The sequence below is a fragment of the Oncorhynchus masou genome, chromosome 25 (assembly GCF_036934945.1).
Source record: "Oncorhynchus masou masou isolate Uvic2021 chromosome 25, UVic_Omas_1.1, whole genome shotgun sequence".
NCBI classification, from domain to species: domain Eukaryota; kingdom Metazoa; phylum Chordata; class Actinopteri; order Salmoniformes; family Salmonidae; genus Oncorhynchus; species Oncorhynchus masou.
Window position 1 is genome coordinate 41,875,921 of NC_088236.1, and position 24,669 is coordinate 41,900,589.

Below are 24,669 nucleotides of genomic sequence, written 5' to 3' on the forward strand. Positions count from 1 at the left end.
GACACTGGGAGGCAATATGCCATACAAGCCACTGAAAAGATGGCGTCTGTTGTCTCTGCAGCAGTTTGAAGTCACTGGCCAGACTGCACCTCAAACCAAGATCACTGCATCTAAAGAGGATAGGGACATTGAGGCCTGCCTTACACCATTGACAGGGGAAGTCATTGCTGCCATTTTGGACTCAGGAGAATTCCAAGGAAGAGAGCAAGGAACAATGGATGGGTTTCATGATTCGCACACACATTTATTTTAGCATCAAGGGATTGTGTTGGTGGTCTTAATCTGGTAGACTCTGCATCAGAGAAAAACATCTTCGAAAAGAGACAGTATCCTCTGGCAGCATGGTGAGTCTAAACATGCTCATACCATCACCCTCTGACACAAGGATTGGATCTCTTCTATATAAGGGCACAAGGCGAGACCCAGATGCAGACACAGGAGGCAGATGGTTAGAGTCCAAGATGTTTATTAACAATCCAAAAGAGGTAGGCAAGAGAATGGTCATGGACAGGCAAAAGGTCAAAACCAGTTCAGAGGTACAGAATGGCAGGCAGGCTCGAGGTCAGGGCAGGCAAAATGGTCAGGCAGGCGGGAATGCAGTCCAGAAAAACAGGCAAAGGTCAAAACCGGGAGGACTAGTAAAAGCGAATAGAAACGCAGGCGCACTGGAAAAAAACACGCTGGTTGACTTGAACATACAAGACAAACTGGCACAGAGAGGCAGGAAACACAGCGATAAATACACTGGGGAAAATAAGTGACACCTGGGGGGGGGGGGGCGGTGGAGACAATCACAAGGACAGGTGAAACAGATCAGGACGTGACACTGTAATGTCAACCATTAAGGAACTTAAGTGTTGACCTGAAGTCAGAAGCCAGTGAAGCAGTTATCGAGGTGCTCATTAGGTCTAGCAGATGTCTACCTGCACAAATTTCTGCGTGCACACCTGAGCCTCCCACAAGTTATCTGGCCAGTCAAACAAATCTGCCAGCTATGCTCGAGGAACATTTAACTACTACAGTTAATGTGGGTTCTGAAGCCTCTGGCATTATGGATTCCTTTGTGAGCCATATGAAGTGTATCGCACGATCAGTTTTTACAAAAGTGAAATCTCTACCCTTAGGCTTGCTAAAAGGTCACAGAATATGCTGAGGGAATTTACTCTCAACTTTTGGCCACCACAAGCAGAGATCTTCATGATTTTCCATCCAGAGCATCAAGCCACTGTAGCTCAAGTTTCACTACCTCTCACGTGACTGTTCTTGACGGTTGTAGCTCTCTAGTGTCTGGCAGTTTCTCGCAGATTTACAATAATACCGTGATCTGTTCACAAGGGCGATCTGTCACTGACCGAAAACGTATCTGGGACCTCTAGTCCCACAATGGAGGCCGAACACCATGGAAAAGTGACTTTCCCAGCTGAAGTTCTCACAGTTAAAATGACTGACAACATCCTTGACAGAGAGGCATTTGTCATAGCCACTGGGTCTGAGGAGCAGGCCTGGAGTGATTCCACGTCTCCACAGGCAGTGAAACAAGGCAAAGGGAGGTTCAGATTTCTATCAAAGATCACCACTTTCAGAATCAACCTCAATGTACACCAGAAATGTTTCTGGTTTAAGTTTCATTATTAAGTATTGTTGAAGGTAGGCCTATTTGTTATGTTGCTCCACACTATGAAACGTATCAAACTTTGTACTAGTTTTCAATGAACAACCCTTTGAATTCTTGTTGAAAAAGTTATGGTGTTTTAAAAATTCCATTTGTGATTATTTACATTGTTTTTCTTTTGAAACAATTAGTGCTTCAAGTGGAGCAACATAAAGGGAGGTCCAGCCATGAAAAGGAAACACAAGACCACATTATGGTTCCCTGTGAGGAGGAGCATTGCACACATACAAGTCTATCAGCTAATCAATAATGTTGTCACTTTTATATATTTTCCAGTGCCTCAACATTAGCAACGTGTTCATGTAAGAAAAATGTTTGATGAACACGAAACATAAAAACATTACATCTTTGTAGGCCTACAGAAGTTCCCGGATGATTTTCTGTATCTAGCAGGCCAAATAGTGCCAAAAGCTGTCAAGGCTCCACTTGAGGAGAGTATTCCGTCCACCTCACAACTCGAGAATAATAAACAAAAAAACTCCATCTTTGTCAGGATGTTCTCGGCCATCACAGCAAAGGCCTTCACAAAACGTTAGAAAGTTAATCCAACGTCATACAACAATACAGAAGATCTGTGTATCGACACAATCTTGTCTCGGAGCAGTACATACAATTCCTTCGACCTCATGGCTTGGTTTTTGCTCTGAAATGCACTCAACTGTGGGACCTTATATTGACAGGTGTTTGCCTTTCCAAAACATGTCCAATTCATTGTATTTACCACAGGTGGACTCCAATCAAGTTGTAGAAACATCTCAAGGATAATCAATGGAAACAGGGTGCACATGAGCTCAATTTTGAGTGTCAAAGCAAAGGGTCTGAATACTTATGTAAATAAGATATATATATCTATATATGTTGTTGTTTTTTAGGTGCAAAAATGACAACCGGTTTTTGCTTTGTCATTATAGGGTATTGTGTGGAGAATGTTGAGTTAATTGAATTGTTATAGCGATGTTTTCATTTAATCCATTTTAGAATAAGGCTGTAACGTAACAAAATGTGGGAAAAGTAAAGGGGGTCTGAATACTTTCCGAAGGCACTGCACCACGACTAAGGGCTGTTCCTTGTACGACGCAACGCGGAGTGCCTGGACACAGCCCTTAGCCGTGGTATGTTGGCCATATATCACAAACCCCCGAGGTGCATTATTGCTATTATAAACTGGTTAGCAACGTAATTAGAGCAGTTAAACTAAATGTTTTGTCATACCTGTGGTATACGATCTGATATACCACGGCTGTCAGCCAATCAGCATTCAGGCCTCGAATCCCCCAGTTTACAATAAAAGTTAGCACAATGAAAAGCATAGCGCATAAGGGAAGTACCAAACCTCTTCTATATAGGGGAGGCGCATGCAAGCAGATGAGGAATTTGGCTAGAATGGAAGATATGGTGTAGTAAAAACTGCAAAAGAGTGAATGTAAACCAGGGAAAAATCACACTACCCTCCCCTGTGCCCAATAAGGTTGAACTGCTCTAGGAATTTGTCACAGTCCTGTGGTGGCTTTGATAAGCTTGTGCTGCAACAGAGAGGAAGAGGAAGAGAGAGGCTGTCTCTCTCTAGCATGTGGCGTTTTTTCAGCATTTCGCCCACCGAAGCATTCCTTTTAATTTTTTTATTTTATTGAATATCCAAAACATACAGTATACTTGCAGTGAAGCCGCTCAACAACTACACAACACCAGTCATTCAACAGACTCCCATTCAGAGCGACACACAGAAACATCTACGGCCAATGCCTTGCTCAAGGGCACGTCGACAGATTTCCCACAAGGCAGAACACTCCCTAGATGTTTGTATGGAGGCCAACGAGAGTCGAATTGGTCAACAAAGTAATGAATGGCTTATTTGCTACCTGAGGTTTATTTGCAGTAATAGAAGTTTCGTAATGCTTACGTTATGAGTTTACTGACATAAGTACGACACGTGATATCCCGGCAACTTTGAGGAAAAAAAACATGTATATTCGAGTTGTCTATGTGTATTCATGAATTGAGGCTAGTAGCATACTATCATCTCTCCCATTGAATACATGCGTCAAAAACCGTTATCGAATAATCAAGAACTGATTACAATTATGAGATGCATTCACCAATCCAAATAAAGGAAAGGCGGGAGCTGGACAGCCCACTGTGCCTCTGTGGACAACGACTCCCATTGTTATAGCGAAGAGACATGTGATCTTGTCAGTATATCGATAATCTTTGTCTTCAACAACGGAGCGACTCTGTACAAGGTTGTGACGTTTACTGTGATACCCGCGTTGCATTGTGGGTATTTGAATATTGCAAGGTACCATTTGATTATTTTAATCAAGTAATAGTATTTGAGTAGGAATATTCGGTGAATATGTGTCTAAATTGTTTATGCATGATAAACAATAATATAATTTTAAAAACAACATAAACGTTGATTCTTTCACAGTTGCATTCTGGGAAATATGTTAATATTCCAGTAGTGTCGTTTGTAGCACGTAGAGATCTTAAGTGAAATAGAATGTCAGACAATTTCATTGGGACTTAGCTAGTTAAATATATTTGTTTCTACATAATATTTTATGTATAACATAAGAAGACACATCTGTTAACTTGGATGACAGTCTTGGTAAGAAGCGTTGAGCAAGCTTTCAGATGCTCCTCCTGGTCAAGACAGCATGGCTAGCTAGCTACATTAGAACACTTTTGACTGATGCTGAAGTTGAGGGACTTTGCTTTTTTTGCACGTTGGGTTTAGTTCAGGTGTTGTTTGCTAGTTACTAAGTTACGTTAGCTACCTGCAAATGTTGTGTTGCTGCTCGCGAATGGGTTTGGATTCCAGTACACTCCCCCTGATTCCTTTCAATGTTGTCAGCTAGCTACTGTAACGTCCTGTATTTTCAATGCATATTGTCCTATAATAAATTGATCCCTGGTTTTGTTATCATTCATTTTACATTGTTTTTTTTAAAAGGTGTCTCATCCATTATGTCCTCGGATGACCTTCTTGCACAGAGGGAGAAAGTCGAACGCCAGATTTTGGTGCTCGAGCGCAGCCTTGGTCCCGAAAGCAACTCCATTGAACTATCTTCAGACAGTTGTTCATCTGGTGGGTATCTGAAGTATATTAAAGCAGGAAGTTAGGGGTGCGTGTGTAAAATCATTAGGGAAGCCATATTACAACCTATGTGTTGTGATAACTGCGTTGTTTGCTCTATAACCCTGTTAATTCATATGCCTTGCGACCATGATATATATATATTACACACACACACACCAATGTAATGAAACAGGCAGGGAGCAGGTCTCGAACCCTTGACCTTCTAGCCCGAAGTCCAGTGCGGATATTGACTTTGTCGCTCGAGCATGCTTTTGTGGCACAGTCGATAGCTCGCTGGGCTAGAAGGTTGAGGGTTGGAGACCTTCCCCCTGCCTGTTTCATTATATTGGTGTCAGAAGTGATCGGACCTTGCATCCACGACAGTGCGTGTGCTTGGCCGGTGAGCGAGTTCCTGTAAGACTTAGTCGCAACCTAAGTTAATATTCCAGCAGTGTCGTTTGTAGCACGTAGATCTTAAGTGAAATAGAATGTCATTTGAAAGGAGGGAGTAGTGTAAGGACCCTGGGTTTATAAGCTCTGATATCGACTCCGCCGCTTGAGCATTATTTTGGGGCACAGCCGATAGCGTGCTGGACTTCGGGCTAGAAGGTCAGGGGTTAGAGACATGCTCCCTGCTGTTCCATTACAATATCTAGTAATGAAACCGGTAGGGAGCAGGTCTCGAACCCTCAACCTTCTAGCCCGAAGTCCAGCGAGCTATCGACTGTGCCCCAAAATAATGCTCAAGCGGCGGAGTCGATATCCACGCTTATAAACCCAGGGTCGTTACAATATATATAGGGCTGGGCGAGACTATAAGAAGACAGTTGCAGAATAAATTCAACCACACCTTTGTTTATTACAAAACCGGTAGCCACCTCTGTCCTGTGAAGTCCACACAGCATATTGACAGTTACATGACCTAGCAAGTTAATGTTAACGAAATCTTTGGACCACTAAATAACTATTGATTTAGAACCACCGAGTTACCGCAAGTTGCAAATTTCAACATCATAAAATCTCCTCTGCTTAGTCTAATATAGTGACTATTTAGTCCAATTATTGTCAGCTTGCTCACTAGCTAGTGCTTGCTCACTAGCCGAACTTCTATTCATGGTCAACGTTAGCTAGTTAACATTAGCCTTCTACAGATTGAACTTCCATCCTCTAAGGCCAGGGCAACAACAATGTAACAACAATGTATGAATTAATGGTTGGATCCGAATCGCCATTATAATCATTGACCAGTACGGAGAATTAAGTAAAACCACAAGTCCAAATCCCTATCCCCATGGCTAATTTAGGAAAGGGTCAATTCTAGCCAGCTAGCCACCGGAGCACAACAACACAATGATGCAACTATTCATGGTTTTCTGTCAATGAGGTATGCTCTCATTGGGATTTGATAGGAGTGATGCCAAATCCAAGCTGGATTCCCTTGACACTTTTTTGGTGTGCCAGGACCATTCACTGTTGTGCTCGCTCAGATTAGCTCAACGCTGATTGTCACATTCTGTAATACATTTTTGATCAAGGGAGGCCAGGTGCTCGCTGGCTTCCCATGCCTTCAATGTTAAGGGCGACAACAATGTCATACTCGTTTGGACCAGACCGTATCAGATAGATGGCTTTCACGTAGAGAGACAGAGGGGCGCTGTTTCACTCGCTTGGATGCTTTCTCTTGTGAAGTACATTCAGCCTCTTGCGAATTGAAGGAAAATTATGAAACACAGAACTATTATGTTTATTTATTATTTTTTGGGAGGGGGGGCGGGGGGTTGTTTCTGCGTTATTGTTGCAGTGAGCGTGCAGAAAGAGACCCTGACCCCCAGTTTTTCAGAAGTTATCAATGTAGGTTTCGTCTATAGGTAGTATTAAATCTATAGCAATTACAAATCATTGACATGAATGGGAACTTCAATTCTATGAATTCTATTTCTATTCTTTTAATCCTATTGATAACTTGAAAACCTGGACCTTAGTCTAATCATAGAATGCAATTTAGTTTCCACAACTCCTTGGCTGTGTTTGCTTGGCTAAGTGCTTCCTAAATGTACTTTAACATTTGTATTTTTTACTGTTGTCAGATGATGGATCAGATGATAATGCATCTCAACCAGAAGATTTGGTAAGACTCATTGACATCACCAATAGTACCGTGTGATTTATCTCAGATGAATTGAGAAATAATCTTAACCTGCTCTTCTAGGGTCCTCCGGGGGACCTGGAGGCAGAGCGGGAGCAAATACAGAGAGAGATTGAAGAGTTGGAGTGCACTCTTGGCCCAAATGCATCTAATGCTGAGATTCTGTCAGGTAGCCATTGCCCTTGCCTTGTGTTCTTTAAACAGGTTATGCATTGTTTCATGAATACGTTTTCCTGCTAATATGCAGTTCTACCACATGTGACTTCTTTTATAATGTGTTGAAACAGATGAGGATGTCCAAGGAAGTGAAACAGAATCGGTTCGTATTGATTACCATTTTCACTATTCTATGACTCCAGTTTTCAGTTTATCACATGATTTAAATAATACAGTATGTAAAGTAAGGTGTATGTAAAATGCCTGCCCTCTCCTATCTCCCACATCTGGTAGAGCAAAGAGGACAGTGCTGAGGAGCTGGATCTACCCCAGAACACAGAATCATGTCTGCAAATGAACCTTGTTTACCAGGAAGTGTTGAAAGAGAAATTAGAGGAGCTGGAGCGACTGTTATCAGACAATCAACACCAACAAGTAAGAGGCCAACAACTAAAAGCATACAGCTATTCTTAAAGGTGCCATATGGAATCTGTTAAATGAAGCTGTGCGATGTAATAATGTCCGTCTTTCCCTACAGAAAGAGATTATGACTCAGCTGTCTGCCACAGGAACTCCCCAGGCTACCACATCTGGACAACCCACACTGAAGCTTTTCTTGGGGAGCTTTCTGAAGCCCTATTTCAGAGATAAAGTCACATGTCTGGTAGGTATCAGACTGCAGATTCAATACAATATGAGCAGGGTCAGGCGGATATAGCCTTGGTCAAAGATACAGTACCAGTCAAAGGTTTGGACACACCTATTCATTGAAGGGTTTTTCTTTTTGACTATTTTCTATATTGTATTATAATAGTGAAGACATAAAAACTATGAAATAACACATGGAATCATGTAGTAACCAAAAAAGTGTTATATATTGTAATATATTTATATTTCAGATTCTTCAAAGTAGCCACCCTTTGCCTTGATGACAGGTTTGCACACTCTTGGCATTCTCTCAACCAGCTTCATGAGGTAGTCACCTGGAATGCATTTTATTTAGCAGGTGTGCCTTGTTAAAAGTTAATTTGTCAAATGTCTTTCCTTAATGTGTTTGAGCCAATCAGTTGTGACAAGATAGTCGTAATTTGTAAAAGACGACATCCATATTATGGCACAGCTCAAATAAGCAACGAGAAAAGTCCACCATTATTTAAAGACATGAAGGTCAGTCAATCTGGAAAATTTCAGGAACTTTGAAAGTTTCTTCAAGTGCAGTCGCAAAAACTATCAAGCGCTATGAAGAAACTGGCTCTAATGACGACCGCCACAGGAAAAGAAGAACCAGAGTTACGTCTGCTGCAGAGGATAAGTTCATTGGCGTTAACAGCCTCAGAAATTCCAGCCCAAATAAATGCTTTTCAGTGTTCAAGTAACAGACACATCTTCACATCAACTGTTCAGAGGAGACTGTGTGACTTAAGCATTCATGATCGAATTGCTACAAAGAAACTACTACTAAACGACACCAATAAGAAAAAGAGACTTGCTTGGGCCAAAAAACACGAGCAATGGACATTAAACCGGTGGAAATCTATTATTTGGTCTGATGAGTCCAAATCAGAGATTTTTGGTTCCAACAGCCGTGTGTTTGTGAGATGCAGAGTAGGTGAACGGATGTTCGCTGCATGTGTGGTTCCCACCATGGAGGTGTGGGGTGCTTTGCTGGTGACCCTGTCAGTGATTTATTTAGAATTCAAGGCACACCTAACCAGCATGGCTACCACAGCATTGTGCAGCGGTACACCATCCCATCTGGTTTGCGCTGAGTCCCACTATCATTTGTTTTTCAACAGGACAATTACCAAACACACCTCCAGGCTGTGTAATGGCCATTTGACCAAGAAGGAGAGTGATGAGTGCTATATCAGATAACCTGGCCTTCACAATCACCGGACTGCAACCCAATTGAGATGGTTTGGGATGTGTTGGTCTGCAGAATGAAGGAAAAGCAGCCAGCAAGTGCTCAGCATATGTGGGAACTACTTCTAGACTGTTGGAAAAGCATTCCAAGTGAAGCTGGTTGAGAGAATGCCAAATGTGCAAAGCTGTCATCAAGGCAAAGGGTGGCTACTTTGAAGAATCTCAAATATAAACTGTGTTTTGATTTGTTTAACATAATTTTTTGGTTTACAACAATGATTCCATATGTGTTATTTCATAGTTGTGATGTATTCACTATTATTCTACAGTGTAGAAAATAGTAAAAATAAAGAAAATCCAGGAATGAGTAGGTGTGTCCAAATTTTTGACTGGTACTGTATATCTCCATGTTTTTACATTGCCTCTCCGATTCCCACAGGGCCCACCTGCTAATCCAGAAGCCAGAGAGAAGATGAGTAAAAGGATCGGACCGACTGACGACGTCAAGATGAAAAGATGTGAGTACAAAAATAATAATTGTTAGACCTTAGTGCTTCTTGCACCCTTGTTATGTGACATCACCACTATCAGAATGTGACGTGACGTCTTGATTACTTTTTAAATTGACAGTTTTTATTTTCAGGGGAAGGCTGGCAGAAGACTCTGCTGATAAATGCTGTCATGAAAGACAGCACGAAACGCATGATACAGCCCAAGCTGTCCAAGTAAGTAAAGAGTAAAGGGTTGTTTTCCCCTGAAGAGTATTTTATATATTTTTTTAATTCATCATGTACAGTGCCTGTAGAAAGTCGACACCCACTTGAGCCTATGGAAGCAGAATCGATAACACAAATTTCAACTGCAACATTTGAACATTTTTCACATTTTTTTGCTTTTTAAAGTCGGCTTGAAATAGATGTGATTTTCTTTTTCTTTTTTTGGCATTGATCTACATAAAACACACCATAGTGTCAAAGCGAAAATAAAATGCATATTTTTTTTAAACATAAATAACTCAACTATAGTTGTTGTATAAGTGTCACCCACCTTGTTTAGGCAAGACTAAATTAGTTCAGAAGTCAAATTTGGCTTAAATCACAAAAGTTATATGGATTCTGTGTGAAAAAATCATGTTAACCCCTATTATTGAATGACTACCTCTGTCCTCCATAAATCCAACATCTGTAAGGTCCCTCAGTCAAGTATTGAGTTTCAAGCACACATTCAACTACAAAGACCAGGGAGATTTGCGAAAGCCTCATAAAGAACGGCAGTGATTGGTAGATTGGTAACAATAACAAATCAGACATTTGAATATATCTTTAAGCATGGTCAAGTTAATAATAATGATGTTGTGGATGATATATTAAACCACCCAGACACATACAGTTCTTCTGAACTGAGCTTCAGGACAGGAAGGATATTTTCTTAGGGATATCACCCATGAGGGAATTAGGTGATTTTAAAAAGGCTACAGATTGTGGCTGTGATGGGGGAATTGAGGATGGATCAACAACATTGTAGTGACTCAAAAATAATGACCTAAAATACAAAAAGAAAAATATGCAGAATTTAAAAAATATGCCAAAACATGAATGTGTATTTAACAAGGCACAAAATAACGCTTTGCCTAAATGCAAAGCGTAATGTTTAGGGAATGGTGGTGGCTGCATCATGGTATGGGTATGCTTGACATCAACAAAGACAGGCAAAAATCCTAAAGGAAAATCTGCTTCAGTCTGCTTTACCCCAGACACTGGGAGAGAAATTCACCTTTCAGCAGGACGATAAACTACGACACAAAGCCGCACCTACACTGGACTTGCTTACCAAGAAGACAGTGAATGTTCCTGAGTGGCTTCGTTACAGTTTTGACTTAAATCTTGAAAATCTATAGCAAGACAGGAAAATGTACGTCTAGTCATGATCCCCAACATCTTGACAAAGCTTGAAGAATTTAGAAAATAATAATCTGCAAATATCAATCTTCCTTTGTAAAGCAACAAAATGTCAAAGTGTAGATGGATTTTGAAATGGTAATGTGTTATTCGCTCCTGTGCTTTTCAAAATGTAGCAAAACTTCTGATTTTTACACAGGGTGTATGAAATGTAGCTTAACATTTATTGAGGATTGGTGTCGGCCCATCTGGAGGCTTTCACAACTGAAAACGTTCTACTCTGGCTGAAAATAGTAGTGTAGACCTACTATGATAGCTGTTGTATTTTATTTCTCTTTGTTTTGTGTTTTCAAGCACTTTGAGATTATTTCTGTAAAGAAAAGCGCTGTAGAAGTTGAATAGATTAGGATTATTAACCCAATGGCCTTCATGAATGACATGAAGTTTCTTTTGTCTCATAGGGTGGAATACCTTACACAGAAAATGGTCAGCTCTGAAAATGTGGAAAAGCAAATCCTGCGGAAACAAATCACTGAAATTGAAAAGGACATTGAGGCCATCAGGTGATTACCGTCATAACTCTTTAATGGGAAATAATGACCTTGCCTATTAATTCCAAGATGCGTCAGGTTATCTTGTCAGACAGGTCTGTTTTGTTCTCACTTAACGCAAAGCGGTTAAATGGATTTGAATTGTTTAATCAATATGTACTGTCACGTTCATCCCTGAGTCAAACCATTGCTGTATGACTGTTTCCGGATCTGCTTTACCTTGCAGCGCACTGAAGGAGGATGAGCTGATGGGTGGCCGTTATGATGACCATGATTGGCAAAAGATTTCCAATATTGATGTGGGTTGTGTAACTTCGGTCATCTCCCCCGTTTGTTTTCCTATTGTTAAAAAGGCTTAAGTGTTGACTCTGAAATCGTATTCCTATCCAGTTTGAAGGCATCCGTGAAGCTGAACACATAAAAAGCTTTTGGCAGAACTACCTGCATCCCTCCATTAACAAAGCCAGTTGGAAGGAAAACGAAATTGAAATGCTCAAGAAAGTCGCTTTAAAACATGGGCACCACAACTGGGATCTGATTGCTGATAAACTTGGGGTAAGAGCAGATGTATAGTATTGGCCAATCATGAATCATGGTCATTACCCCTTCCTATCAGTGGGATCCAGAGGCGTGATTTCCAGGCCTGATTTGCACAGTTTGATTGGGCTTTGCTTAGAGATAAGTGAACGGTTAAAGTTTCTCGGTAGTAGGTAGATCAAGTGTAATTCCCCGAACGTCTTAACACAAACCATTTATTTGAATGTGTAAACGATTCAGCGTTATCCATTCTGAACTCATGCCCCCCCCCCCTCTGTCTGTCACACACAGACCAACAGGACAGCCTTCATGTGTCTCCAGACGTACCAGCGCTACATCTGTACCGACTTCAGGAGGAGGAAGTGGGGCGGCGTGGAGGACGAGATCCTTCGAGAGCTGGTGGAGAAGATGCGTATCGGGAACTACATCCCGTACACCCAGAGTAAGTTCCCGCCTCCCAGTGTACACCCTGGGGTTTTACGCGTGAACATATTTTTTTATTGTTTGTGCACATCGATGACGGTTGTTATTATTGATGTCCCCTTCACTGTTATGCTCCAGTGGGGCGAGAAGCTCTCGGGATACTACTTACTGTCCACTGTTCAAGTCTACTAACTCGTTTCTCTAGACAAGGTGCTTGTTCAATACAAGATACTGTAGCTTGTCGTTGTAGTGCGTTGTGTGTTTGGTTTTGGAAATTTCACTTGCCTTTTCTGTGATTTTCTGTTTTACTCCAGTCTCCTATTTCATGGAGGGCCGGGATTCATGCCAGCTGATGTATCGGTGGACTCAGGTTCTGGACCCCACCCTCAAAAAAGGCTATTGGTCTAAAGAAGAAGATGAGGTATGGTCAGGAGGGTTTGTGGATTTTTTGTAGGGAAATTGATTTGATTCATCGAATCTGTTACAAGGGCAGTTTGAGATGTGCCGATATGTACACTACCGTTCAAAAGTTTTTGGGCCACTTAGAAATGCTCTTGTTTTCCATGAAAACATACATGCAAGGAGTTGCAAAATGAATAGGAAATATAGTCAAGATGTTGACAAGGTTATAAATAAATAAAACATTTAGTTAAAATAATAATTGTCTCCTTCAAACTTTGCTTTCGTCAAAGAATCCTCCATTTGCAGCAATTACAGCCTTGCCGACCTTTTGGAATTCTAGTTGTCCATTTGTTGAGGTAACCTAAAGTGATTTCACCCCATTCTTCCTGAAGCACCTCCCACAAGTTGGATTGGCTTGATGGGCACTTCTTACATACCATACGGTCAAGCTGCTGTCAAGCTCCCACAACAGCTCAATAGGGTTGAGATCCGGTGACTGTACTGACCACTCCATTATAGACAGAATACCAGCTGACTGCTTCATCCCTAAATAGTTATTGCATAGTTTGGAGCTGTGCTTTGGGTCATTGTCCTGTTGTAGGAGTGCAATCTGCAATCTGGTTTCAGAGCTGGTCATGGGTGCACCTCAAGCCACACTCAAGGTCCTAAACGATATCTTAACCGCCATCGATAAGAAACATTACTGTGCAGCCGTGTTCATTTATCTGGCCAAAGCTTTCGACTCTGTCAATCACCACATCCTCATCGGCAGAGTCGACAGCCTTGGTTTCTCAAATGATTGCCTCGCCTGGTTCACCAACTACTTCTCTGACAGAGTTCAGTGTGTCAAATCGGAGGGTCTGCTGTCCGGACCTCTGGCAGTCTCTATGGGGGTGCCACAGGGTTCAATTCTTGGACCGACTCTCTTCTCTGTATACATCAATGAGGTCGCTCTTGCTGCTGGTGAGTCTCTGATCCACCTCTACGCAGACGACACCATTCTGTATACTTCTGGCCCTTCTTTGGACACTGTGTTAACCCTCCAGGCAAGCTTCAATGCCATACAACTCTCCTTCCATGGCCTCCAATTGCTCATAAATACAAGTAAAACTAAATGCATGCTCTTCAACCGATCGCTACCCGCACCTACCCGCCTGTCCAACATCACTACTCTGGACGGCTCTGATTTAGAATTTGTGGACAACTACTTAGGTGTCTGGTTAGACTGTAAACTCTCCTTCCAGACCCATATCAAATATCTCCAATCCAAAGTTAAATCTAGAATTGGCTTCCTATTTCACAACAAAGCATCCTTCACTCATGCTGCCAAACATACCCTTGTAAAACTGACCATCCTTCCAATCCTCGACTTTGGCGATGTCATTTACAAAATAGCCTCCAATACCCTACTCGACAAATTGGATGCAGTCTATCACAGTGCAATCCGTTTTGTCACCAAAGCCCCATATACTACCCACCATTGCGACCTGTACGCTCTCGTTGGCTGGCCCTCGCTTCATACTCGTCGCCAAACCCACTGGCTCCATGTCATCTACAAGACCCTGCTAGGTAAAGTCCCCCCTTATCTCAGCTCGCTGGTCACCATAGCATCTCCCACCTGTAGCACATGCTCTAGCAGGTATATCTCTCTAGTCACCCCCAAAACCAATTCTTTCTTTGGCAGCCTCTCCTTCCAGTTCTCTGCTGCCAATGACTGGAAAGAACTACAAAAAGCACTGAAACTGGAAACACTTATCTCCCTCACTAGCTTTAATAAGCACCAACTGTCAGAGCAACTCACAGATTACTGCACCTGTACATAGCCCACCTATATTTTAGCCCAAACAACTACCTCTTTCCCTACTGTATTTAATTAATTTATTTATTTTGCTCCTTTGCACCCCATTATTTTTATTTCTACTTTGCACATTCTTCCATTGCAAATCTACCATTCCAGTGTTTTACTTGCTATATTGTATTTACTTTGCCACCATGGCCTTTTTTTGCCTTTACCTCTCTTATATCACCTCATTTGCTCACATCGTATATAGACTTGTTTATACTGTATTATTGACTGTATGTTTGTTTTGCTCCATGTGTAACTCTGTGTCGTTGTATGTGTCGAACTGCTTTGCTTTATCTTGGCCAGGTCGCAATTGTAAATGAGCACTTGTTCTCAACTTGCCTACCTGGTTAAATAAAGGTGAAATAAAATAAATAAATAAATAAAAGGAGGAAATTGGCTCCAATTTAAGCGCCGTCCACAGGTTATGGCATTTTGTTGCAAAATGGAGTGATAGCCTTCCTTCTTCAAGATCCTTTTTACCCTGTACAAATCTCCCACTTTACCACAACCAAAGCACCCCCAGAACATCACATTGCCTCCATGCTTGACAGATGGCGTCAAGCACTCCTCCAGCATCTTTTCATTTTTTCTGCATCTCACGAATGTTCTTCTTTGTGATCCGAACACCTCAAACTTAGATTTGTCTGTCCATAACACTTTTTTTCCAATCGTCCTGTGTCTGTTCTTTTGCCCATCTTAATCTTTTCTTTTTATTGGACAGTCTGAGATATGGCTATTTCTTTGCAACTTTGCCTAGAAGGCCAGCATCCCGGAGTCGCGTCTTCGCTGTTGACGTTGAGACTGGTGTTTTTTTGCGGATACTATTTAATGAAGCTGCCAGTCGAGGACTTGTGAGGCGTCTGTTTCTGAAACTAGACACTAATGTACTTGTCCTCTTGCTCAGTTGTGCACCGGGGCCTCCCGCTCCTCTTTCTATCCTGGTTAGAGCCAGTTTGCGCTTTCTATGAAGGGAGTAGAACACAGCATTGTACGAGATCTTCAGTTTCTTAGCAATGTTCTTGGCATTTCTCAGAACAAGAATAGACTGACAAGTTTCAGAAGAAAGTTATTTGTTTCTGGCCATTTTGAGCCTGTAATCGAACTCTCAAATGCTGATGCTCCAGATACTCAACTAGTCTAAAGGCCAGTTTTATTGCTTCTTTAATCAGGGCAACAGTTTTCAGCTAACATAATTGGAAAAGGGTTTTCTAATGATCAATTAGCCTTTTAAAATGATAAACTTGGATTAGCTAACACAACGTGCCATTAGAACACAAGTGTGATGGTTGCTGATAATGGACCTCTGTACACCTATGTAGATATTCCATAAAAAATCTGCCGTTTCCTGCAACAATAGTCATTTACAACATTAATGTCTACACTGTATGTCTAATCAATTTGATGTTATTTTAATGGACAATTTGATGTTATTTGAATGTGCTTTTCTTTCAAAAACAAGGACGTTTCTAAGTGACGCCAAAACTTTTGAACGGTAGTGTATAGTTATTTGATAATATAAGTTGTGCTCCGATTTTTGGTTGTTGCAGATGCTGCTGAGCGCAGTGGCTAAACACGGGGCGGGGAAGTGGTGGAAGATCCGTCAGGATGTGCCTGGCAGAAATGATGGCCAGTGTCGGGACAGGTGAGGACTAATATGGACTGATCGATAGAGCTAATACATTGACCAAACTCTCACCACATTCCCTGACCATTTCCCTGTTGGCCAACCCATTTTAGTTAATTCAAACTTAAAAAGTGTTAGAACATACTGTCACTGACAAACTCTGTTTTACCCTGTAGGTACGTGGACGTCCTGGTTGGGAACGTGAAGAAGGGGCCCTTTGACGAGAAGGAAAAGGCACAGCTCAAACGATTGGTGGAGAAATATGGACGTAGGAACTGTTATATAAAGCTGTCTCGCACAGAAACTATATCAAAATAATCCATCGTCTTTCTTGATATTAATCGTCTAACGGTTCATTTTGTCCTTTTTTATAGGTAAATGGTCTAAGATAGCTGCCGAGATTCCCAACAGAATTGACTGCCAGGTCCTTCATCAGTGGAGGAGAATGACCGGGTACAAGGTCAGTGTTGACTATGTAGCGTTCACGTCTCTCTCAACTCAATCTGTGACACTGGACACAGTTAATTCTTCTCTTTGTTTTTGTAAACAGCCCAGACAGAGGGACAATAGTAAAAGAGCATTGCAGCGAAGGAGAAAGATCGCGGCTGTGAGGAGCATCAAGAGTAAGCTGATGAGGCTAGACGATGATGAGCACTCAAGCTCCGATGAGGAGGAGAACGTCGAGATTGAGTTTATGGACAGTGACGACGAGAAGAAACAGACGTTCATTGAACCGCACTGGTCTGATCAGGAAAGTGACATTATCAAAGACTACACCCAACCAGACATGGAGCAATGGATCCCCGTGCTAGAGAAGGAGTTTGAAGGGCTGGGGAAGGTGAGGAGCATGATGGTTGAACGGCCCAGCAAGAACACAACGCAAGAGCAGGCAACGACGGACAGCCAGGATGCGGCACGCAAGGTCATAGTGGTACGTTCCACTATCCTGGACCGCTTCGGCAAGCCTGCTGCCACTGTCATCGGACAAAACCCCCCAATCCTAGCAAAGAAGGTACCGGCATTTATTTATTTCCCTTATGCACATTTTCAACACCTGTCCCTATTGTCATTTTGTTCCTAAATAGCACTCATCATAACGCATACTGTGGACCTGCATCGGTAACCATAAATATTTACTTAATCAGTGTATCACAGAAAAGGATCATTAAGCGAGGCAGTTAACTTTAATCAGCGGTTTGGAGTGTGGCGTCAATTACACAGTGCTCATTTTGAAGTGGGTGTCACTGTTTATGACCTCCTGAAATAAGATGATGATTTTAGAATATGTTGGAAAGTTAGCAAGCTAACCCATTGAGCCGGCTTTGTGACATAAAGTAGCATGTGACATTCTCTGTATGTGTTCCTTCTAAAGGATTACAACAGTGACCTGGCCATGCTGAAGGTGTGCTACGGAGAGGTGAGAAACCTGATCGCTTGGAAGAAAACCAATGCCAGAAAACACGTAAGTCGCCAGGTGACACTCTCCTTGTGTTGAAACAGGTGTTTCAATTGCTTTAAAACAAATCCAAAACAAAGTTGTTTCCAGTGGGTACATTTTTATTAATTTGTCTGTATACATTATAATAAAAATATGTTGCATTATTATTATTTATTTATTATTATTATTATTACAATCCATCAATGCATCTGACCGTTTCATACAAATACGTAGATATAAACTGTTGAATCAAGGTTAGAAGGGAGTGAACAAAATATGTTGTCATAGTTGTGTGCTCAACGCTTTAGTTGCATGGCCCATCCAGCTCTATCTATGACACATATTGAGCTTTTTTTATACAGAGGTCTTCTCCTTGTGAAGTCTGTGATTACAGGTCTTCTGTTTTCTGTCCCATGCATTTGTCTCTGCAGAAAAACAGTGGGCCTATCAGTGGTGACCAGGGGACAGCCCACAAGTCCTCAAGACAAAAGGAGTCCTCTGCCAACAGTGAAACCTGCGTCACTCTCAACTATTCCCTTCAGTTGGCAGTCACTCCCTGGGTGGGCAATGTGCTTATGCCCCCACCACCCTCTTCAAACAAGCGCCGTGAAGGTACTTTACAAGATGTCAAGGCAATAAGTCACAACTCCTCTCTCACTTGTAGAAAACGACAATTTGCATTTTCGTGGTTTCATAATGGTTCTTTCAGGACTGAACCGATGACTTGATCCTATGATCTCTTGTTGTTTTTTTTTAGCGGACATGGTGCGAGAGAGAGCAGAGAGCATTGGACTCACCAATAGCCCAGTGTTCTTGTTCTTTCTGCAGGTAGGGAATGAACCCACAAATATAACACTTTCTATGAATGTCCACAATTATTTCATATTATGCCAGTCAGGTTTTACTTAAGGATGCAAGCTCCTAGGCCAGCGTTTCCCAAACCAGTGGTCGAGATTGCCTGATTTGAAAATAGATATAAATAAAATAATAAATAAATAAAATTGTGCTTGGTTCATATTATGACCCCAACACTGAAAGACTTTCAGGAACACATTCACTGAGTGTACAAAACATTAAGGACACCTGCTCTATCCATGCTATAGACTGACTGTGGAAACTGATCCCTTATAGATGTCACTTGTTAAATCCACTTCAATCAGTGTAGATGAAGGAGCGAAGATGGGTTAAAGAAAGATTTTTAATCCTTGAAACAATTGTTGACATGGATTGTGTATGTGCGCCATTCAGAGGGTGAATGGGCAAGACAAAATATGTAAGTGCCTTTGAACGAGGTATGTTAGTAGATGCCAGGCACACCGGTTTGTGTCAAGAACTGCAACGCTGCTGTTTTTTCTTTACCCTCAACAGTTTCCTGTGTGCATCAAGAATGGTCCACCACTCAAAGGACATCCAGCCAACTTGACACAACTGTGGGAAGCATTGTAGTAAACATGGGCCAGCATCCCTGTGGAACGCTTTCGACACCTTGTAGAGTCCATGCCCCGACAAATTGAGGCTGTTCTGAGGGCAAAAGGGAGGGGGGGGGGGTGCAATTCAAATATTAGGACGGTGTCCTTAGTGTTTTTTGTACACAGTGTATATTTACCCACAAGCCAAGCAGGACTCATTAGGACAGAGTGAACAGACCAGGCACTAACTCGGACTGGGGGGAAAAATAACATAAATTATGTTCTTTTCTACACAAAAGATCATTATAAATTCTTGCCTGATGATCGTCTGTAATTCCCAATACCTTTCTGATGTATTTCAGTCATTTAAACCATACTACCTTCGTATTGAAATACTGTACTGTCAAAAGTAGTGTCAGACTGATTTGTAATAGACTGAATAGAATTAAAAAGTAAACTTTCGCTGTTGATTACATTCACTTTTTTATATTCAAATGGTGTCGTGGGCCAAAAAGGTTTGCGAACCCCTGATGTAGGCCTATGCAGATATTCTGGCCAGTATAGTAACATACACTAACGTTCAACAGTTTGGCGTTGCTTAGAAATGTCCTTGTTTTTGAGAAAGACGCCTCACAAGTCTTCAGCTTCATTAAATAGTACCCGCAAAACACCAGTCTCAACGGCAACAGTGAAGCGGCTACTCCGGGATGCTGGCCTTCTACCAACACATCCTCCGAGGGCAACTTCTCCCAACCATCCAGGAACAGTTTTTGGTGACGAACAATGCCTTTTCCAGCATGATGGAGCACCTTGCCATAAGGAAAAGTGATAACCAAGTGTTTCTCGGGGAACAAAACATCTATTTTGGGTCCATGGCCAGGACACTCCCCAGACCTTAATCCCATTAAGAATTTGTGGTCAATCCTCAAGAGGCGGGTGGACAAACAGAAACCCACAAAGTCTGACAAACTCCAAGCATTTATTATGCAAGAATGGGCTGCCATCAGTCATAATGTGGCCCAGAAGTTAATTGACAGCATGCCAGGAGCGGATTGCAGATGTCTTGAAAAAAAAGCGTCAACACTGCAAATATTGACTCTTTGCATCAATTGATGCAATTGTCAATAAAAACCTTTGACACTTTGAAATGCTTGTAATTATACTCCAGTATTCCATAGTAACATTTGACAAAAATATCTAAAGACAACTGAAGCAGCAAACTTTGTGGAAATTAATATTTGTGTCATTCTCAAAACATTTTGCCATGTTTTTTCTTCTCAAAAACGAGGACATTTCTATGTGACCCCAAACTTTTGAAAGATTGAACACTTTTTTTTCTTTATTGGCATATCAAGAGAAAATGACTAGTTATTATGGTACACAATTAATGCGTCATAACATCAGCCCAGAATTTCTGAAAAAGGTTAACTGATTATAATACCATATTTTGAAGCCGTTGTCAGCGATCCTGATAGTATGACCAATATATAATGCATTGCTCATTTTCTAATGTTGTGATCTGAAACAGGTCCTCCGTTTAGATGCAGAAGGCTGTAAGCAGATCATTAAAATGCGTAACAACCAAGTGAGTATAATTTACTACACTATAAACAAAAGGTTCTCGTACTTTACAACCTTCATACGGTTTTACATTTTTGCATCTAAAGTCATTTCTACTTATAATCAATTTGAACAGTGCTTATTGTAACAATTGTGACGTCAATTTATCTGTTTCAGGCTGTACACCTGGGAAATATATCTTGGGAAGCGAAACAGGGTAACATTATATTTGTATATGGCCTTGAATATGTCATACCCTGTGAAAGTGACGGTCACTTCCGCTGTACTTCCGTATCGTTTACCATGCTGTTTTGAATTGGCTTCGTGATTGTGTAATGAAATTCATGTTAACAATGTCAGTTATAAAATGCTGTGTGTTTGTAGAGGAACATACTTCTACAAGATGCCTTTTATGAAGACCAGTGCGCTACGTCTTTGGGCATTGAAGAACATTTGAAAAATTGTTTTTAAACGTTTAAAAACTACAGTGCTTAGGGGCAGTCACTTCCTGGTTACTTTCAGTGTATTTATACCACCCAAAATAACTTATACATTAGCTAAGAGACTCAGTACTCAGATCAGTGATGGTCAACTGCACAGTATTTTTCTATTTGTCTTAAATACATCTATTCATCAATATTACATTTTATGTGAGTTTAATGTAAATACCCCTGTTTTATTTACTTTTTCTAGCTTCATTGAAAATCCCAAAGCAATGCCATGGTCCCAGAACTGTGGCCAGTATGCTAAACCAGAAGGGAAACGAGCAGCAGAAGAGGAAGCAGAACAGTCAACTTGTGATGATGATCCCTCAGACCTTTGTCATTGCACCGCCTGTAGTACAGTCCATCCCACGTCCTGCGGTCCCCTCCACTCCAACTTCCAGACAACAACTCGTTCCTTCCGCACTTACCCAACTCAGACCCTCTACCCCCAGCCGACCTATACCCTCCACACCTGGTCAACCTGTACTCTCTACCCCCAGCCTACCCATACCCTCCACACCTGGTCAACTTATACCCTCGACCCCCAACCAACCTATACTCCCTGCTCCCCTTTCCATCCAATCCTCAACTACAATAGACCGGGTGAATGAGGAGGCTAATGAGAATAATTTAGGGAGAAAACGCAATCGTAAACCTACTGAGAAAGCACAGGCCCTCAAGGATGCTGCGATTGCTAAAAAGTCAGTGGAAGAGTCACCCAAACGCAAGAAAGCCCGTACCAAAGAGAGCCTAGTTGTCCAGCCTTCTAACGTGGTTATGTCCCCTCCACAAACTGCCTGGGTCCTGACGCCCATTGGACTTGTGCCAATCAGTGGCATTGGCATCCAGATGACACCTCAGATTCTACCACGAAATACTCTTGCACCTTCTTGTCCATCTCCTATTATTATCAACCAGCAAGTCCCTCTAACACTAAATGCTGCTGCAACACAAGCCTCTCCCAATATGACCTATGTCTGCCCATCTCCCTCTACCCCTAAAGAACCATCTGCCCTCATGGTATCTCCTGCCTCATCTGTAGCACAGGGAACTGCCTCCCCATCTGTAAACTCTCTCTCCACCTCCATTACCATCACAAGCAACACTGCTCTAAGAATGGCCAACCCAGTAAAACGCATGAGAATAACTAACCCAGTCATGCAGGCTGTGGCAACCACTTGTCCTCAGCTCAATGCAGTTTCACCTATTTCCATGAACACGGTCATCTCGGCTCCCATCAGACCGCAGACTGGCCCTCCACAGGCTTTAGTCCTTAACGTCCCTCCAGGCTCCCTTCCAGCCTCATTCCCACAGGGAGCCCTCCGAATCGTGCAGCTTAACCACCCTAAAAGTGTCCCTCCACCCCGCAATCCGGAGCTAATGCAGTTTGATCCCAACCTGATGTTCATGGAGGACCCGGCACAAGTGAGAGAGTGGTTGAGCGGCAAGCGAGGAGTTGCGCTTCCGGATTTGGGTGTCACTCTGCCCTACTTACCCCCTTTTGTCAGCAGTCTTAATACCCTATCGGGTCTCCTGAAATGTAAAAAGACATTGGCAGTTCGTGCAATGCAGCTCCTACCTCCAGAGGAGAAAGAGAACCAGGAAGAACAGCAGCAGGTAGCTGCAGTGCGGAGCTTTGTGGCAGAGCGCTTCAGCCATAACCCAGGCTACCTGCTCCTGAAGGCTCGGTTCTTGTCCTGTTTCACCATGCCTGCTCTTTTGGCTACTATCAATCCGGTGAAAGTCTCCAAGTTTCCCTCCCCGGACCACGGTGAGGTGGAGGAGGAACCTTTCAGGAACTGTCCAGTGGAGCAGACGGATACCGGGTATGAACAGCCAACAACACTCCAGGTGAGTTCAGTCTCAAACCATGTGTTCGTAAACACTGCCATGCCGTCCTCCTCCTCTCACTTGAACCGCTGCGCTTGTGTTATGCTCTTTTCTCAGGCCCCTCTGCTAAGCACAGACGGAAAAGGACCTCCTGCCACCTCCTACTCTGGAATCACCACAAGAAATAAAAGTCGCTACCTCAACACGGACACAGAGTAAATGGAGTCGTTTTGGAGTGACGTGTGGTCTTACGGGTTAACCAGGTTTTGTGTTTGAAAGTTCTTGCCAATTTTGTGATGTTACTGGAATTGATAGAAGATGGCAGTGGATAGCTGTATTCTATGTCACTCAGTACAGAATAGTTCAGACGAATTTTAAGCTGTCGAATTTGCACTAAACCAGTGGTCACCAACCTGTTCTGAGTCAAGATCACTGAGTCCAAATGCAAGCCGATCTACCGCTCATATTTTAAATAAACGTGACTTAAGAAATGTAAGCCTACGCAACATTAGCCAGTTAAAAACAGATCTGTAGCCATGAAGTTAGTGCAGTAGGCTATAGGCCCCAATACATTATCACTGCATATTTGTTCTGCTTGAATTGCCCTGGCTATGTTCTTCTCAGACCATTTTGAAAATAAATAAATATATATAAAACACACATTTGGTATATAATCCCACTGGTAATAGATAATTTGTTTGTGAGGCACAGCTGAGTGAGCAAAATTTGCTTTTATTTTTTTACTGGACTGATGGCCTGCATCCGATGGTCAATCTGAGGAGAAGGAGCAGCTCTTGAAGCTTCCTCTCACCTGACTCGCCATCCCTCTGCTGAGAAAGGGGGACACAGTCTTCCAGCTGATGGCAAAAGTCAAGTTGCACTGCATTATTTCTGCCTCGTGCACAAATTAATGTTACTCCTATGACCAGAGAAAGTGAAATATTCCTCAATATTAAAGACAAGCAGCTAATAATAACACAAGCTTATCGGAATGCTTTTCTATACTCATTCATTGCAGCTGCAGTGCTGATTGTGGCGAGATTGGAAGTAGGGGGAATGTGCATTCTATGATGGCTTATAAAAGTGTTGACAGGGCTGAATAACTTGAACATGAACTTATAAAAACTGCAGCTCTTTGCTGTACTCGTTGAGTCTCTAGTCATGGTTTTTAAATCTGACAGTATCAACTTTGCTGTGAGTTCAAGACTGTAAAAAGAAGTCTCAGGCACAAGGAAACTGCAGACATGGCGGTCTGAGCTATGATTGGTCAGTGGCAGGCCTATTGGTTCACTTGATTTGCTCTACCTTCAGACACATTCAATTGTTAAAAATGGGAACACAGTCTTCCCTGTGCTAGGGCTGCTGAATCAAGTGCACCTACTTTCAACAGTGGGGGAAAAAAACAAATAGCATGGCTTAGTTTTTAACAATCGACCTGTTGGTGACCACTGCACTAAACTAATGGTTCATATTTGTACTTGTTTTTGTTCATAATTGAAATTTTCTTATACATATTGTGAAAAGAGAAAGTTATGTTGACCTGTACATATTTTGTAATATCATTCTACTTGTTTAAAAAATAAATATCTGGATGGGTCTTCAGAGCACTTGGCTCAGGTTGACCGTCAATGTATTTGCATATCACAGTCCATTTACCCATTTTCATGGTCCATAATATACTGAACAAAAATAAACACAACATGCAAAAAGGTCAAAGTTCATATAAGGAAATGGTGTAAATTTACATTTA

At 41.9% G+C, this 24,669-nt stretch overlaps 1 protein-coding gene across 2 annotated transcripts; it reads left to right on the forward strand.

The window, feature by feature from the left end:
• Nucleotides 1-3,911: 3,911 nt before the first annotated feature.
• Nucleotides 3,912-24,583, forward strand: LOC135514370 (snRNA-activating protein complex subunit 4-like). Of its 2 annotated transcripts, none has more exons than XM_064937811.1 (25): nt 3,912-3,968; nt 4,626-4,760; nt 6,839-6,879; nt 6,961-7,066; nt 7,185-7,216; nt 7,348-7,488; nt 7,592-7,717; nt 9,356-9,434; nt 9,560-9,641; nt 11,276-11,377; nt 11,592-11,664; nt 11,756-11,920; nt 12,194-12,344; nt 12,640-12,746; nt 16,121-16,215; nt 16,374-16,465; nt 16,572-16,657; nt 16,748-17,209; nt 17,570-17,659; nt 18,067-18,247; nt 18,393-18,463; nt 20,573-20,629; nt 20,782-20,821; nt 21,298-22,940; nt 23,037-24,583. In XM_064937811.1, the coding sequence occupies exons 2-25, from the start codon at nt 4,640-4,642 to the stop codon at nt 23,136-23,138; spliced, it is 4,245 nt and encodes a 1,414-aa protein (XP_064793883.1). In that variant the 5' UTR covers nt 3,912-3,968; nt 4,626-4,639; the 3' UTR covers nt 23,139-24,583. The 2 variants fall into 2 exon arrangements, with proteins under 2 accessions (XP_064793883.1, XP_064793882.1); XM_064937810.1 differs by lacking the exon at nt 3,912-3,968 and adding an exon at nt 4,119-4,280.
• Nucleotides 24,584-24,669: the final 86 nt, after the last annotated feature.

Bases quoted from the DNA above. Each gene is read 5' to 3' on its own strand.
- LOC135514370 (XM_064937811.1), top strand. From the start codon at position 4,640: ATGTCCTCGGATGACCTTCTTGCACAGAGGGAGAAAGTCGAACGCCAG. The intron at 11,378-11,591 runs GTGATTACCGTC...TTTACCTTGCAG, and splicing joins AAGGACATTGAGGCCATCAG to CGCACTGAAGGAGGATGAGC. The intron at 18,248-18,392 runs GTACTTTACAAG...GTTTTTTTTTAG, and splicing joins TTCAAACAAGCGCCGTGAAG to CGGACATGGTGCGAGAGAGA.